This window comes from Chaetura pelagica, unplaced genomic scaffold (assembly GCF_000747805.2).
Source record: "Chaetura pelagica isolate M959 unplaced genomic scaffold, ChaPel_1.0 scaffold116, whole genome shotgun sequence".
Lineage (NCBI taxonomy): Eukaryota > Metazoa > Chordata > Aves > Apodiformes > Apodidae > Chaetura > Chaetura pelagica.
Window position 1 is genome coordinate 286,391 of NW_009953655.1, and position 14,464 is coordinate 300,854.

The window sequence follows — 14,464 nt, forward strand, 5'->3', positions numbered from 1 at the left end:
TTTTTCTTCATGTACACAGAGTAGATCTATTTTGGATGGACAGATACCTGCTTGCTGGGTAAGAGCCTGTTGAAATATGAAGATCAGAGGCCTGAGTCAGCCCTGTCTAGTGTTTCAAAAAAGTATTCCTGCTTAAGCCTCTTGCACATCAGGGCACTAATCTGTAGGTTATGGCTTTTAGTGAAGATTCTATATATGGCCACAAAATGCAGACAGGTTCTGCTTCCCAGCTTTGCTTTCACAAGAAACTTACCCTGTTAGAACGTGGGCAGTTAGCTTGAAACTCCAAATGGAAGGTGTTAAGGTACATAATGGTTGTTTGCAGAAGTTATGCCTCATCACTGGTTCATTTATTTGGTTATGCTGATTGTGGGGTTTTTGTGTTAATATTTGCTCTTGAGATAATGTTCAAAAGAATATGGCCTGGGGAACTCACTGTTCATGTTTTCTTTCAGGAGATGGGTAGATACAGATACACATTTATCTTTGTCTCAATATATTAAAAAGCTCAGTAGACAGAATTCCATGTCACAAGCCAATTCCTCCTTCATAAAGCAGGAAAGCAAATGAAAGATAGGTTTAGCTCACTTCCTGTATACATTTTTTTTTAGGTGGGCATAAACTTTTTCCTTTATTAAGTGCAAAATTTGAAATGTTATTCAAAAGACCAGCAAACTGGAGAATAGATATAAAACCAGTTATTGAGCTTGAGGTTCAACATCTGAAAATCAGAGAAGCTCCTTTGTGGTGTCAGCATTAGACAAGTGAGGCGGTAGTCAGCTGGAAGTAAAGATTTAAGAAGGCCGAGAGGGTTCAGTCCTGAGTTAAGATCTTTCTTAGAGGGCTGTATTTCACTATTTTATCGAGTAGTTACAGTGAGTAACTGACTATTTCAGGCTTGGCAAAGACCTTGAAATCATTTAGGGTCAAAAATGTGAGTATCAGAAAATTCCTAATGCCATATTTGTAGCAGTGCTTTTGTATGCTATGTGTTATATACACCTTTGCGTTTTAGGCAGAGATGCCTCTACCTGCGTTTCCTCCTTCTGTATTGCTTGATTGCTGTATTATTTACTGTTGTTTGACTGTGGATAAACCAACCTGCTTAAAAACCTCCTCTTGTTTTCAGTTATTGAAGATGTGGTATGAACTAGATGAGAAGAAACGAAGAAAGTACCTGAAAAAGACAACCAAGTGTCCTGACCCAAGCCTTGGTCTTTGGCGTCCAGACACTTACTTTGCATCTGTTTCAGAAACATTTGAAAGTGGAGTTGAAGATTATATCAACAAATGGCAATCTGAGAACAGACCAGGTTATGTGCATCAAACACTTTCTTCTGATAGGTGAGGATCTTCTCTGCCTTTACTTCTTTGCACTGAGCCAAAAACATATACATTTATTTTTGGACTGAGATTGCTAAAGATGAAGATTTTTTTTTATCAGCTCTTGTTTTTTTGAGAGTTTTGTGAAACAAAGTCATGGGTTTCAGAACAATTCCTGAAACTGTGCAGTGGAGGGGCCCTGGTTATCTCTTTCTTCCAGAGCTGAGTTTTCCATACTGCTAAGGGCTTTGGCCAAAGGCTTTATGGTGTAACAGCAATGTGTTGCTGTCTCTTTACTTATAAAAGAATACTTTACAGTAACAATTAAATATAAAATATGCTCTTGCCACACCTTGGGGTTAGCAAGGCAGTTAAGATGAGCAAGTGGGAGTACATGGGCTGTCTTTTGACATTCTGGGAATTAGCAGTAGAAACAAAACATGGTTTGGCCGAGGCCCCAGTTCTGTGTTAATGGGCCTTGTTTGTCAGATCAGATTGGGATAGACAGTTTTACAGTTTCTGGACTGTATTTCTTCAGGAAAAATTGGCTGAAAGAGGCAACTACTGAACTGAACAGTGTTTCAGTCTCTTCTGAATTCTTTATTTTTATAGTACAGTGAGCTAAACCTCTTTCTTCTTCCCTCCTGTTCACAGCTTAAAGGATTTGTTGTATTTGAAGTGGCAGCGATCCCTTTGTGACCCAGGAGAAGCTGTGGGTCTTCTTGCAGCTCAGAGTATTGGGGAACCTTCCACACAGATGACCCTGAACACCTTCCACTTTGCTGGCAGAGGTGAAATGAATGTCACACTGGGTATTCCAAGGTGAGAAAACTGTGTTCTCAGTGGCTCCTTTGTGGCACTTACATCATAGTGCTTAATCTCCTTGGCAGGTATATGTGTAATTTTAAGGCCAAATGATGCTTCACTGTAATTGTAAATTGTGCCTGATCAGAACTATTTTAACATTTTGCAGTTTTACAGTTGTGTTTGTTGATTTTCCAGATAAAAAATATATGTGAAGGCCCCTTACTGGTATCTGATGTATAGCAAATGGCTTATTTGTTTCTGTATTCTATTCAGCACAGTAAAAGTCTGAAGAAATGGTGCTTTTTGGGTTTGCCTTTTGGTAACCTCTTGTTCCTCCTACTAACTTCTATTTATTGCACACAAAAGATTTTGTGGCAACTATGAAATCTGACATGTTTAGTGTTATTATCACCTATGCAGAGAGAGACCTGTTATACAGCAACCAGGTTTCCCTTTACTGTTCTGTGTGGTGACAGTGACTTTATCAGCACACGTGTTCACCAGCCAGTCATCAGCTTGTCCCGAATAACACGAGTGCTGACCCTGGCCTCATGTTTGATGCCTTAGGTGGGAGATGGTTGTTTTACTTCAGAGAAGCAGGAGATAGGGAGAAAATATGAGCATATGTTATGCATTCGTAGGAAACAGGCTTCGTTAGTTCTTCTGTTCTTGGAACAACTTATCATTTCTAGTCTCTTCCCGTAATTGGGTTGATCATCTAATTGAAGCACTAGACTTTTACTGTTGTGCTGTGCCTGATGAGGACTCAGAAATGTGAAAAGGAGCAGTGCAGTGGTAACCACAGTTGCTACATGCTGCCTAATTAAATGAACTCAATATTTATTTGATTGCATTGTGCTTTTACTGCTTAATTTGAAAGATCATCCTTTATTTAAAGGTTGCGGGAAATACTGATGGTGGCCAGTGCAAATATTAAAACACCAACCATGAGTGTTCCTGTGTTCAATACCAAGAAAGCTCTCAAGAAGGTGAAACAGCTTAAGAAACAGCTCACAAGAGTATGCTTAGCTGAGGTGAGCCTCCTATTCAGTGTATCCTTTGAGAGACTGCAAAATAAATTTTCCCATTTGAGCTCATCAGTTAGTCTGGTTTGTAGCAATTGCCATTTTTGAGGTCTTACCTGGGGGTGCAAGATGAGAGGGTCCTTTCTTTTCACCTCTTGCATACTGAACCTATAATATCTGCTAGGAAATGGAGTACTGGAAGGACTTGCAGTTACTGTGGCTATATGGGAGTTAAATTCAGTTTAAGCTGTCGAGCATTGTCACAGGCTATGAACTATAGCACATAAAGGGGGAGGGTAATATTCATGAGTACCAGTAGTATAATGACAGGGAGGATTTATGTTTACTGCCATAGCTTTTTTCTCAAGCATTTTTTGTCAGTCACTAGAATTGGAGGGATTTTGTTACGTCTTTAAGAGACAAGCTAACCTGGCTGTGACTGGCATAGTAGACACTTTATTTTTTTGTTCCCCATCCCTTCTTTAATCTCACACAAGTAGCTGTGCTCAATCAAAGCAAAACGTGTGATTCCATGGAGATTCAGTATATTGAAATCTGATGAGTCTGTTCTGATGTGTTATGGGCTCCCTCTCTTCCTAGGAGTCCAGTCTTTCCTTTGCTCTCCTGCATGCCCTGCCCTCTTCTGTCTTACTCTTTCAAGTTGAAAGCAGTAGAGACAGACTCATGTCTGCCCTGAAATACTGTCATGCTCAGTGGTCAGTAAAATGAAGCTGTTGGCCAATGAAGAAGTGTGGCATTTTGTGAAGGAGCGGGGTGGGAGGTGAGGGCTCTCTCATTATTCTCTAAATTAACTGTTGGGAGGAGTTTAAGCCAAAGAGAGTGCAACAGGGTAGAGAATTCTGCCCAGGAGCTACCACAAAGCCTCTGGAAAAGTTTGCCAGTTAGTCCTATGTAATTCCAGTCTCATATGGGAAGTGACTTAATGGAGTTGCAAGAAGTAAACGAAGTGTCTTGATCAAAGGGGTAACGTTCCTGCTTGGGGCTTTTGTAGGTTTTGCAGAAAGTTGAGATAGAGGAATCCCTGCGTGTCAAGTGCCAGCAGAACAAGCATCGCCTCTACAAAATCAAATTCCATTTCTTGCCCCATGAATGTTACCGAGAGGAGAAGTGTGTGAAGCCCAGGGACATCTTGCACTTCATGGAAACAAGGTGGGTTTGCTTTCAGGACTTTATTATTTGCTCTTCCTTAGCCTTTCCATGGACTCTCAGGGTCACTGCGTGTTGTTTATTGCTACTGCTGCGGCTTTCAGAGCACCAGTGTCCTCCAGGTGTACTTGCAGAAGCATCTATTCAGTTGCTTTCAGTGTCTTGATTAAAGTTGTTAATCTGGCATGGGGACAGTGCAGAATTGTATCAAGGCAGATCTTTCACATGTCTCTGGTATACTTGGAGAACAGCCATAGAACCAACATCTCATTCCTTATCTTTGAATGCTTAAGCATTTATTACCAGCAAAAATGCTTGAATACTTCAGGTATTTCTTGGTGTTCTCATGGAGCAGAACTAAACCTTAATTTTTTCAAGTTATTTTTTAAAAAGAAATAAATCAGAAAAGGCTTTTTTTTCTCCCTTTTTTTTCCCTGCTCCCTTCCCCATGTCTGGCCACATTTGTGTAGTTAAAAGTAGAACATTTAGTGATAAGAGTCCATTGAAAGCTCTCTTTGTTTTGCAAAAAGGCTTCATTGATTTCTTCCTCCTTCAGGTCACATGAATTCATGCTGGGTTACTTTATTTAACAATTTTGTATGCATGTGGGTTTATTACTGGCTCCTTTTTGTTTTTTAAAGGGTCTCTTCTGAAGGTCAATTTGATGTGCAGATTTTATATCCAGAGGAGCTTGTGATTTTAATCTTTGGATGCATGGTTACATCTGAGATTATAAGAATCATGATACTAAACTTTTCATAGAATCATAGAACATGCTGAGCTGGAAGGGCCCTTTCAGGACCATCGATTCCAACTCCTGTCCCTGTGTAGGGCACCCCTAGAATCACACCATGTACCTGAGAGCTTTTTGATCCCTAAAGGAATGGGAAAGGGGCAAGATGAAAAGTTATTTACCTTGCAGGAGTACATTTGCATCTGCCAGAAGATATGTCCTGTCATGAGTTTACTGGCTTCTTAAACAAAACAAATGAATTTTCTGACAACTTGAAATGACTGCGGTACTGCTGAGCTTTGACCTTCTGGGTTGCTCTGCCTTTCAGGTTCTTCAAAATTGTTCTGGAAGCAATTAAAAGGAAGAGTGCAAAGATGGCATCTTTTGCTGAAGTCAGCACCCGGAAGGCAACTCGGAAAGATGTAGATGGTGACCAAGAGAAGGTACAGGAAAACATTGCTTGAAAAACATCTCACTTCCTTGGCTTGTTTTTGAGAACCACGTTTTGGAAAAGCATAGCATGTTTCAGTGGGAACATGAATGTGTCAATACTGAATTATTTCTGAAGTATTTTCTTTATGCATAAACTGTCTTTGTGTTCTCAGAAAATTAACAAGGAAATTAAGGTTATTGTGATTTAAAATCCTAGTTTACTTCAGAAATCTACTCTGAAATGAACTAATTTTAGCTTTAGTGGCATAAATGCACATTACATAATCTTCCAGATCAATGTCCCGTTATAGCAGTGGTTGTCAAAACTTCAGAGAAGATCCTTTTTTCAGTGAAAGGCTTTTGTATGTTCCTTCTGTCACTCCTCTGCCATCAAGGGCTGTCACAAAAGCAGTCTGGGAGCTTAAGTATCTTGTAGACATTTGTCTTGTTTAATGTTAAAGTTACCATGAGTACAAGGTCATTATTTCTCTATAGTAGTGGGTTTGTAGAAGTTAATTTGTCCTTAAAGGTAGAATATTGAACAAGAGATTAGTAAATTGCAAGTGTGTGGCTAAAGCCTTTTGATGTAGTTGATGCTTCCTAGCAGTCAGCCTTACGATCTAGTCTGTCATGGATTTCTAAACACAGAATAATCAGGAAGCTCCAGCAGAGGAAGAAGAGAATATTGTTGATGCAGAAGCTGATGAAGGGGATGGTGATGCTACAGAAGCAAAACGGAGGAAGAACCAGGAAGAAGAGGTAATGATTTTCCATGTTCACTACCTCAAAATGACTACTAAAATATGAGTTTCCATAATTTCAGCAAGAAGGCAAAGTAATTTAAAAATGTAAGGGAATACCTTCATCAGAGTTAGATTATGGGAAGAGCCTTTTCTGGGGGAAAAACTTAATTCTGCTAGTCACAAGAACCTGTACCATCCCTGACTGTATCGAGGAATAATGGCAAGATTATAAATAAATAGCAAGTGAATCTGTTGTTTTCTTTTCTTTATAACAGAATTGCATTTTCATTGTGGCACAGGCAAGGTACTTGGAACTTGGCTATCCAGAATATTTATGAATAACACTGCTTCATGGTGTGCTTTGTATGGTGCTTCATGGTGTTTCTGTACATGTTCTGCCTCAGTTAAGGACAAGATGATTCCTTTGTAGGTTGATTATGAGAGTGAAGAAGAAAATGGGGAAGAAAACGTTGATGAGAATGTAGAAGATGAAGGGGCTGAATCGGAAAAAGAAGGGACTCCTGGTGCTGAAGAAGATGAGAATGGAGCAGCTGATGATGAACCTCAACAGCTTTCCTTTGTGTCTCAGACTAAAAAGCAGAAACATCAACTGCTTCAGTCAGCAGAGTGGAGAGTAAATGCTGTCCTGGACAGCCACCCATCCATACAGGATTACATGTTTGACACTGAAAATGAACTTTGGTGTGAGGTAAGATGGTGGTGCCTGGAAACCTCTGTGTGTGGTTGCACAATGGTTGCATGCAGCTCCCATAACAAATGGTTCTTTTCAGTGGAGTGTTGCTGTTTTGCCTCTGCCACCTGCTATTAATGCAGAAGAGTGGCCCTATAGATGTAATTCTTGACATAATTTTTAGTGACTTTTAACTTTCAGAATGCCTGATAGAACTTCTTTTTTAAAAACAAGTTTTTGAGAGGTTTGAGTTTTAATCTTTAACTATTTGATGCACCACTGTCTAGCTCTTTTTTGATGCACCACTGTGGAGCTCTTGATGAGTAAAAGTGGTGTCTGAATTGTTGAAAGTCTAAACAGTAAAAAAAGTCTAATCTGAAAAAAAACCACAAAAAAACCCCCAACAAACCCATGCCCCCCAAAAAACCACCCAGCAAGCCCCACTCAGTGTGAGTTCAGATATCTTGAAAGCACTATGGGTGAATGGTCCTGGGATGGGGTGTTCACATTTGCATCATGCAGCTCCAATTCTAGTCAGACATAGTTATCTTCCTAAACACACAACGAGGGCAATTCCAGTTGTCTACCTTTTGCCTAAACAGAAGCAGGCAGGTTATTCAGCCCAGTGTTGAAGCTTCCTTACAGACCAACACCATGTTGTTTTCCCCCCTCAGGTTTCCCTGGCACTTCCACTGATGAAGGTGTACTTCGACCTGACCTCCTTGCTGGCCTCTCTGGCACGAAGCACAGTCATTCATGAAGTGAAGGGGATCACACGCTGCTTGCTGAATGAAACTGCCAATAAGCAAGGAGAGAAGGAACTTGTCCTGCACACTGAAGGGATAAACCTTGCTGAGCTCTTCAGATATGCTGATGTATGGAACCTATTTATAATCCCAAACTTTAATGATCTTTTGCGTTCCAGGTGGTGGGTGATGGGTGCCATTTACATTTATCAGGGGTGATGCCAAGTCTTCTCAGCCCTGAAGCTCTCTTTCTCCTCCTTTTTCCCCCTAGATGTGTTCAGAACTCAGCAGTCTTTTCTCAAGGGTAGCTTGCAAATCAGTTTTTGTGCAGCAGCCCAGTAGCTAATGACACATAATTCCATGTCATGCTGCTGACTGTCTCTTCAAATGTTACTTGAGGGAGTTCTTCCACCAAAATGAATTGCAGTACTTGGAGATTAATAGTTCTGTCATGCCATCTAGTCCATACCCTACAAATAGAGGATTGTTTTATGCTACTTTCTCTTTACTGCTTTTGCTAAAAGTTCTGGCTGAACTGAGACAGACTGGGCATTGCATTATGTTGCCTACAGGACTTCAACATGGTTCTCTGCTGCTTGGGATGGATTGGTTGGTTGTTTGCTTTTTCTGATTTCAGGTAATTTTCTTCTGTGAGTGAGTTTTGATTCCATTACTCTTACTCACATATAAAATGCTGTGATCACTAGCTTAAACATAAATTCCCAGAGTAATATTTGCCTCCATTTGACTCGAAGCTGCTGCCTAGTTGTTCTGCAACAGTTGATGCTGCTTAAGCTAATGAAAAACTGAGAAAAAACTATATTAGCTTAAGTTATTTGGAAACCTGGAGTAACTACTATCCTAACTTTTATCTGTGGCTTTTTTCCTTTCAGATTTTGGACCTGAACAGACTCTATTCCAATGATATTCATGCCATGGCTAAGAATTATGGAATTGAGTCTGCCCTGAGGGTGATTATAAAGGAAATAAAAGATGTGTTTGCTGTATATGGTAGGATTTCTTTGTATTTTTAAAGATAGTCTTTATTATCATGAAGATGGGAAAACCCAGCCACAGTGCTTACTGAGTTATGGTTTTGCCTGATCTTTTAATTTCTGTGTGTATTTTAAGTTGCTCCTTTTCATCATTTTAATCATTATAGTGCCTTCTGTGGAGCCTTAATTAGTTAATTGTTATGTTCCACTTAATCAGTAGAAAATTCACTAGACAAGGTTAAATTTCCCCTCCTTCACAGAGCTTTTCTATTCTGGTATATTTATTTTTTTGCAAGCTGGAAGGTCCAGATGAATTAACTCTCACCATCTGAGGAACCTAACTGTGTTAGCTGTGCACAGTGGCCCTGAGAAAAGGGTTAATCTTGCCTTATTCTACCTTTTTAATGGTGATAGGGCTCCCTTTGCAGTTGAGTTTATATCTTCCCAAAAACAGCTGTGCTGCATTGTCTCAATGTTCTTTCTACAGAGATTATTCAGAGAGCTCATTCTTAGGGAGTTTAGGGAAGATACCTGACTTGACAGGCATGTTGACTTTTTTCCTGAAGAGAGCTGAGTCTTGCTATGAGTTAAACTATTGAGAAGAGGGAAGATTAATACAGTAGGAATTTTAGCAACCAGTTATATCAAACAGATTTGCCAGCTGGCAGCCCAGAGTGGCCTGACCTTCAAGTTGTTCAAGATCTGCTGGATAAATGTTGACAGAGCTGTTAATGATCCCCTGTCACTCTGACTCCACAAGCATTGCTTAAAAATAAGTGCTATTTCTTTTTAGCCAAAACAGGGTTCTCTGTGTGTGCCTAACATCGTGCACAGAAAATACCAGAACCTTTCTGACTCTGAGAGTTGGGGGTGTTTAACTCTGGGAGAACTTGGAGCAGCTTCCTGTGCCTGAAGGGGCTACGGGGAAGCTGGGGAGGGACTTTTTACAAGGTGTGTTAGCAATAGGATGAGGGACAATGTTCTTAAACTAAAGCAGGGTAGATTTCGATTAGACTTTAGGAAGAGGTTCTTTACTATGAGAGTCATGAGACACTGGAACATGTAGCCCAGAGGGATGGGGGAGGTCCTAACCCTGGAGACATTCAAGGTCAGGCTTGATGGGGTTCTGAGCAACCTGCTCTAGTTAGAGTTCTCTGCTTACTGCAGAGGGGTTAGACTAGATCACCTTTAAAGGTCCCCATTCTGTCATTCTGTGGTCCCTAGTAATGCAGGCCACCAGGTGAGGGGCCAGAGCTCTGTCCCATCATAGATGGATGGTTGTGTGATCCCCTTCTGCATAAAGACGATGCAGACCTGACTGATTTATGTAGAGAAGCTCTGACACAGCACTCTTGACCTGTTGCTTTCCCTGTAGAGCTGCTGGTTTATATTTTTATGAGGTCTGCCTCTTTGGGATATTTGAGGGGAGCAGTGAAGCCAGCTACAGGAGGTGCAGCTGCCAGAAGAATGTTAATAGAGATGTTCTCCGTGTTGATTAGATTCAGAGGGTTTAATTTAGACCAGATTTATTTGAAAAGAAAAATACCTTAGCCCTTGAATGCTCTGATGATTGCTCTTTCTTGTGTCCTCAGGCATTGTGGTAGACCCTCGGCACCTTTCACTTGTGGCAGATTACATGTGTTTTGAAGGATTTTACAAACCACTGAATCGTTTTGGAATTCAGTCCAACTCCTCCCCTCTGCAACAGATGACATTTGAAACCAGCTACAAATTCCTGAAGGAGGCAACAATGATGGGTAAATGGTTTAATTTGAACTATCTTGCTGCAGCATTTCTCATACACTTTGTTTTCATCCTAACTTTCCATTGATGGGAGAAATGCATTATCGCATTGGAAAAAACATGCCAGAGGCTAAAATCTTAATTAAGCCATTGCTCAGGAAAATGTTCCAGATGTTTTTAATAAAATTCTATCAGCTTAAATGAAGTCACCTCCCACATGTTGTTTGTGGGGTCTGTGACTCCTTTCTTTAAGAATTAGACAGACATTTTTATAACAAGCCTCAAGATTGTTAAGATTAGTTATATCAAAGCCTTTTTAAAGGACTACTAAATACACCTTTCTCTATCTCTGCTGTTAAAATTGTCATCTGCTTTGTTTCCATGCCTCTGTTATCAAACTCCAATATTTTCCTATCTTCTCTAACCTTGCTATTCAGAATTTTATTGTGAGAACAGCCCTCCTGCTTGTTACTTGGATTCTTTTGTTTTTTTTTTTCTGTTTTGTAGCACTTGACTATCTTTGATTTTTCCCTCAAACACAGACAAGGGGTCAGAATTACCTGTCTAATGGTAGGTTTCTGGTGCCTTTTGAGATGCCCAAGACTATATCCTTTCTGCTCTCTAGTCACTGGTTTGGGAGGAACAGAGATCACTTGGCTGCATGGATCATTTAAGGCATTTGAAATTACACTATTCATCTACATTTGAGTCTTATCCAAAAAACTTAATCTTGAAGTCATTAGTTTGCTTGATCTCATGCTTTCAACACCAAATACATCTCCCTTTTGCAAATAGTCTTGTTTTCTGTCACTTGCCAGTTGGATGCCTCTTTGGATGCTATTGTTCTGCCTATTTTGGTGCCTGTTCCAAATGGGAAAAGCTCTCAACAGGATCTTTTCAGCTACTGTCTTCAGTGGCCTTGCACAGATATTGGAGATCCATTTCATCACTGAATTCCTTTTTGTTAATGCTCTTTTATATGTTTTCTGGGAAGGTAATTGGTGTTTCAATTAATAGAATTGGTTACAAATTACTTAAACTCAAAGTCAGAAAGGAGAAGTGTAAATCAAGGGTGAAATGGAATAGAAGAGGATGTTTCCTGCACAGTTGCACTCTTGCTGTGGTTTTACATTATATCCCATACTGACTTTGAAATAACCTAAGATTTTTGCCAAGTGAAACAATTATATTTATGGATATTATTATGAATAAAGACATGAAGTGCACACTGACAGAAGGGCATGGTGAATTGGCAGGAAAGCTGCACTGGTTACAAGTGGAGGGAGTTACTGATTTCACCACAATGGAAATCAAAGTCATCATGTGGATGGCAGCAGTCTGGCTCTCATTTCCTTTAATGTAACTGGTAACTTGACTGTACATTTAAAGAGATACTGACTGCATGGGTGCCTGCTTATGGCTCTGATCAACAAGAAGGAAAAAGAAGGCACAGCTGAAGAAAGAAGTGGCATCAAGGTGCAGGTGTGACCCAGCAGGCTACTGACCAGGGCTTAGTGTGCAGAAAGCCCACTGCATCAGAAGTGAGACCCCTTTGGCCATTCACTCAAAGAATACCCCTTTGTTAACACCATGTGAGCCAAGAGGACAGTTATGAGTAATTTGTTTAATGATCTAACAAAGGAGGTGGTTTTTTTTTCCCCTCAACTGACATACATTTAGGAGCAGCTGTTTGATTATTCAGCTGTAGCTGAGATCAGAGCCACAGGCACAAGCCACACACTGTGCTTGTGGTGCAGCTCCTCCCCCTGTCCTCTCTATGATAGCAAGTTCAGGATGTTTTACTCAGTAGAATCAAGATGACCCAAGCTTCATCAAAAGCTCAACAACTCTTATTTACAATCTTCCAACTGCTCGAATGACAAAATTCCAGCTTGCTGTAGTTAGAATGAATGAAAAACCAGCCTGGATGCTTATAAAAACAGTGAAAGCAAAACAGTGCTAGCCAGACATGTCATCTGGTGAGCTTTCACATTTCTCTGACACTATTTCGCTACAGTGAGTAACCACAAAATCAAAGGAATTCATGGAATGTCTCTCCAGTGAACAGTTCTCTTCGGATCTAGCCAGAAGGATTTAAAACCCACATCAAAAGGATTCACACTAACAAAGGAAAAAGGCAGCAATGAAAGGGGTATCTTTTTGGTTTTGCCTCACTGATGTATTTTTTTAGCAATCTATTTGATCAGCAAAATGTGTTCACTGAAAGGTCAAATCTGTGTTCTCTTAGAATTCAGAACATGTTGCCTTTTCATGCTGAATAGGGAGGGTTTAGTAATGTGTGGCCTAATTCTCTGTTTGCACAAAAAGATTGGGAAGAGATAATAGTTGTTTTAAGAGGAGTAGGAAGTTTTGGACTCCTCTCAGAAACGCAGATTCAATCTGAGCAGTAGATGGCAGCGCCTCTCTGAAAGCAGGGGGACTGAATTAGGTGCCTTCTTACATAAACCAAAATGCTTTCTTTTCAGCACTGACCTTAGAGAGGACTTTGGAAACATGCTAAGATGATTTTGTTTGAATTCTGTCACAGGTGCCCATGATGAGCTGCGATCTCCTTCTGCATGCCTGGTGGTTGGAAAAGTTGTTAAAGGAGGGACTGGTTTGTTTGACCTCAAGCAACCCCTCACATAGTGTTTTGGTGAGAACTTGAGGATTCTGACTAAAATATTCATCACAGAATCAGAGAATTGTTCTGCTTGGAAAAGACCTTTAAGATCATGGAGTCCAACCGTATCTGGAGAGATACATATGCTCTACACCTGTTCAAGAAGGGCTGCCATTTTCCCTGTGCCAATAGGTTTGTTGATCTGGATACCTGATGAGCCCCATCTAATTAATGAGAATGTCTGTACCTGTAGGAGCTATCCTTTGATCCAAAGAAATATTTATTTACTGGTCATTAATGTAAAAAAATTAGATTATTGGCTTATATACCAAAAAATAAACTACTGTCTGGGTCTCAAACAGGCCCTGCAGAAGCTGTGGCAGACAGAAGTCCAAGCAGAATCTGTTCTCCAGTGCTTACTCCTGCAACTTCTTTGTATGAAACAGGTCTCTGCATAAGTGAGACACCTGACAATTTGATACAGGTTTATTCTCTAAATGGCAATGTGAGCTGCTTACAAAAGACTCCTGTAAGAATTGCTGAAATAGAGTTTTTAAAAATATTTTTGCTTAAATATTCTGTACCCAAGAGGATATTTAATAAAGGACACTGCAAAAAAATATTCTGAATGCCCTATTATGTGGCTGTGTTACTGAGAGAATTTTGTCATGCAGCCAACAGTCATCACTTTGAGTCTGATAACTGTTACAAGTCACGTAGCCAAGAGCTGTTAACCACTCTTGAGAAATCAGACTTTCTTGTTGATACATTATTTTAATCAGAATGCAATGCATGCAAGTGGTTAAAATTCTTTGGAGTTTTATCACTACCATCTAGGCAGGTTTTCTAACATGTTTCAACCCCTGATCATTCTCAGTGATACCTGTAAGCCTGGTGGAAAAGTGCCAGCGCTCACTTAGCCAGCTGAGAAGCTCCTAATTCCATTGGAGTTGTGCTAACAGGGATCAGATCAGGTACTGGGAGATGTTGGCTTGGGACTGTGAAAGAGCCTCTGTGGAGTATCTTGATGGAGTCCATTCTGCCTCAGCCTCTTAAATCTGTGTCAAATGGACTGCAGATTGTGCTGAAGCTTAACAAATGCATTAGGCTGGTAGCTCTCCAGTTTCACTTGGAAAATCTTTCTGGAAGATTTCCTTGTGTCTTTCTCCAGTCGTAGCACCTGCTATGGTTTGCTCAAAAACATGTCATTCTGTGAACAACTGGGAAAGAATCACTTGGATACAGTTTCACAAATGGTTAGATGGGAAAGAACAAGCGTGGTAACAAAAAGACTTTTGATTTCAGGCTACAGTTGATATTTTTACAGAGCATTGGCTGAGAATGGCCTGTACCCGAAGAGCTATTCACAGTCCTGCAGTGAAGAGCATCTGTGCCACATTTTCTATCTGGAGATGTGGCATCCTTCAGTTCTCTGT

The 14,464-nt window shown here is 40.3% G+C and overlaps 1 protein-coding gene across 1 annotated transcript in view; it reads left to right on the top strand.

Annotated features, from left to right (window-relative positions):
• Window positions 1-13,054, top strand: part of POLR1A (polymerase (RNA) I polypeptide A, 194kDa) — a 33,081-nt gene extending 20,027 nt beyond the window's left edge. Inside the window, exons 24-34 of the mRNA XM_010000282.1 lie at window positions 1,130-1,344; window positions 1,978-2,145; window positions 3,029-3,164; window positions 4,168-4,325; window positions 5,384-5,498; window positions 6,136-6,246; window positions 6,661-6,939; window positions 7,596-7,796; window positions 8,561-8,678; window positions 10,255-10,419; window positions 12,954-13,054. Of these exons, the coding sequence (XP_009998584.1) occupies window positions 1,130-1,344; window positions 1,978-2,145; window positions 3,029-3,164; window positions 4,168-4,325; window positions 5,384-5,498; window positions 6,136-6,246; window positions 6,661-6,939; window positions 7,596-7,796; window positions 8,561-8,678; window positions 10,255-10,419; window positions 12,954-13,054 (1,767 nt within the window). The remainder of the gene's footprint in view (window positions 1-1,129; window positions 1,345-1,977; window positions 2,146-3,028; window positions 3,165-4,167; window positions 4,326-5,383; window positions 5,499-6,135; window positions 6,247-6,660; window positions 6,940-7,595; window positions 7,797-8,560; window positions 8,679-10,254; window positions 10,420-12,953) is intronic.
• Window positions 13,055-14,464: the final 1,410 nt, after the last annotated feature.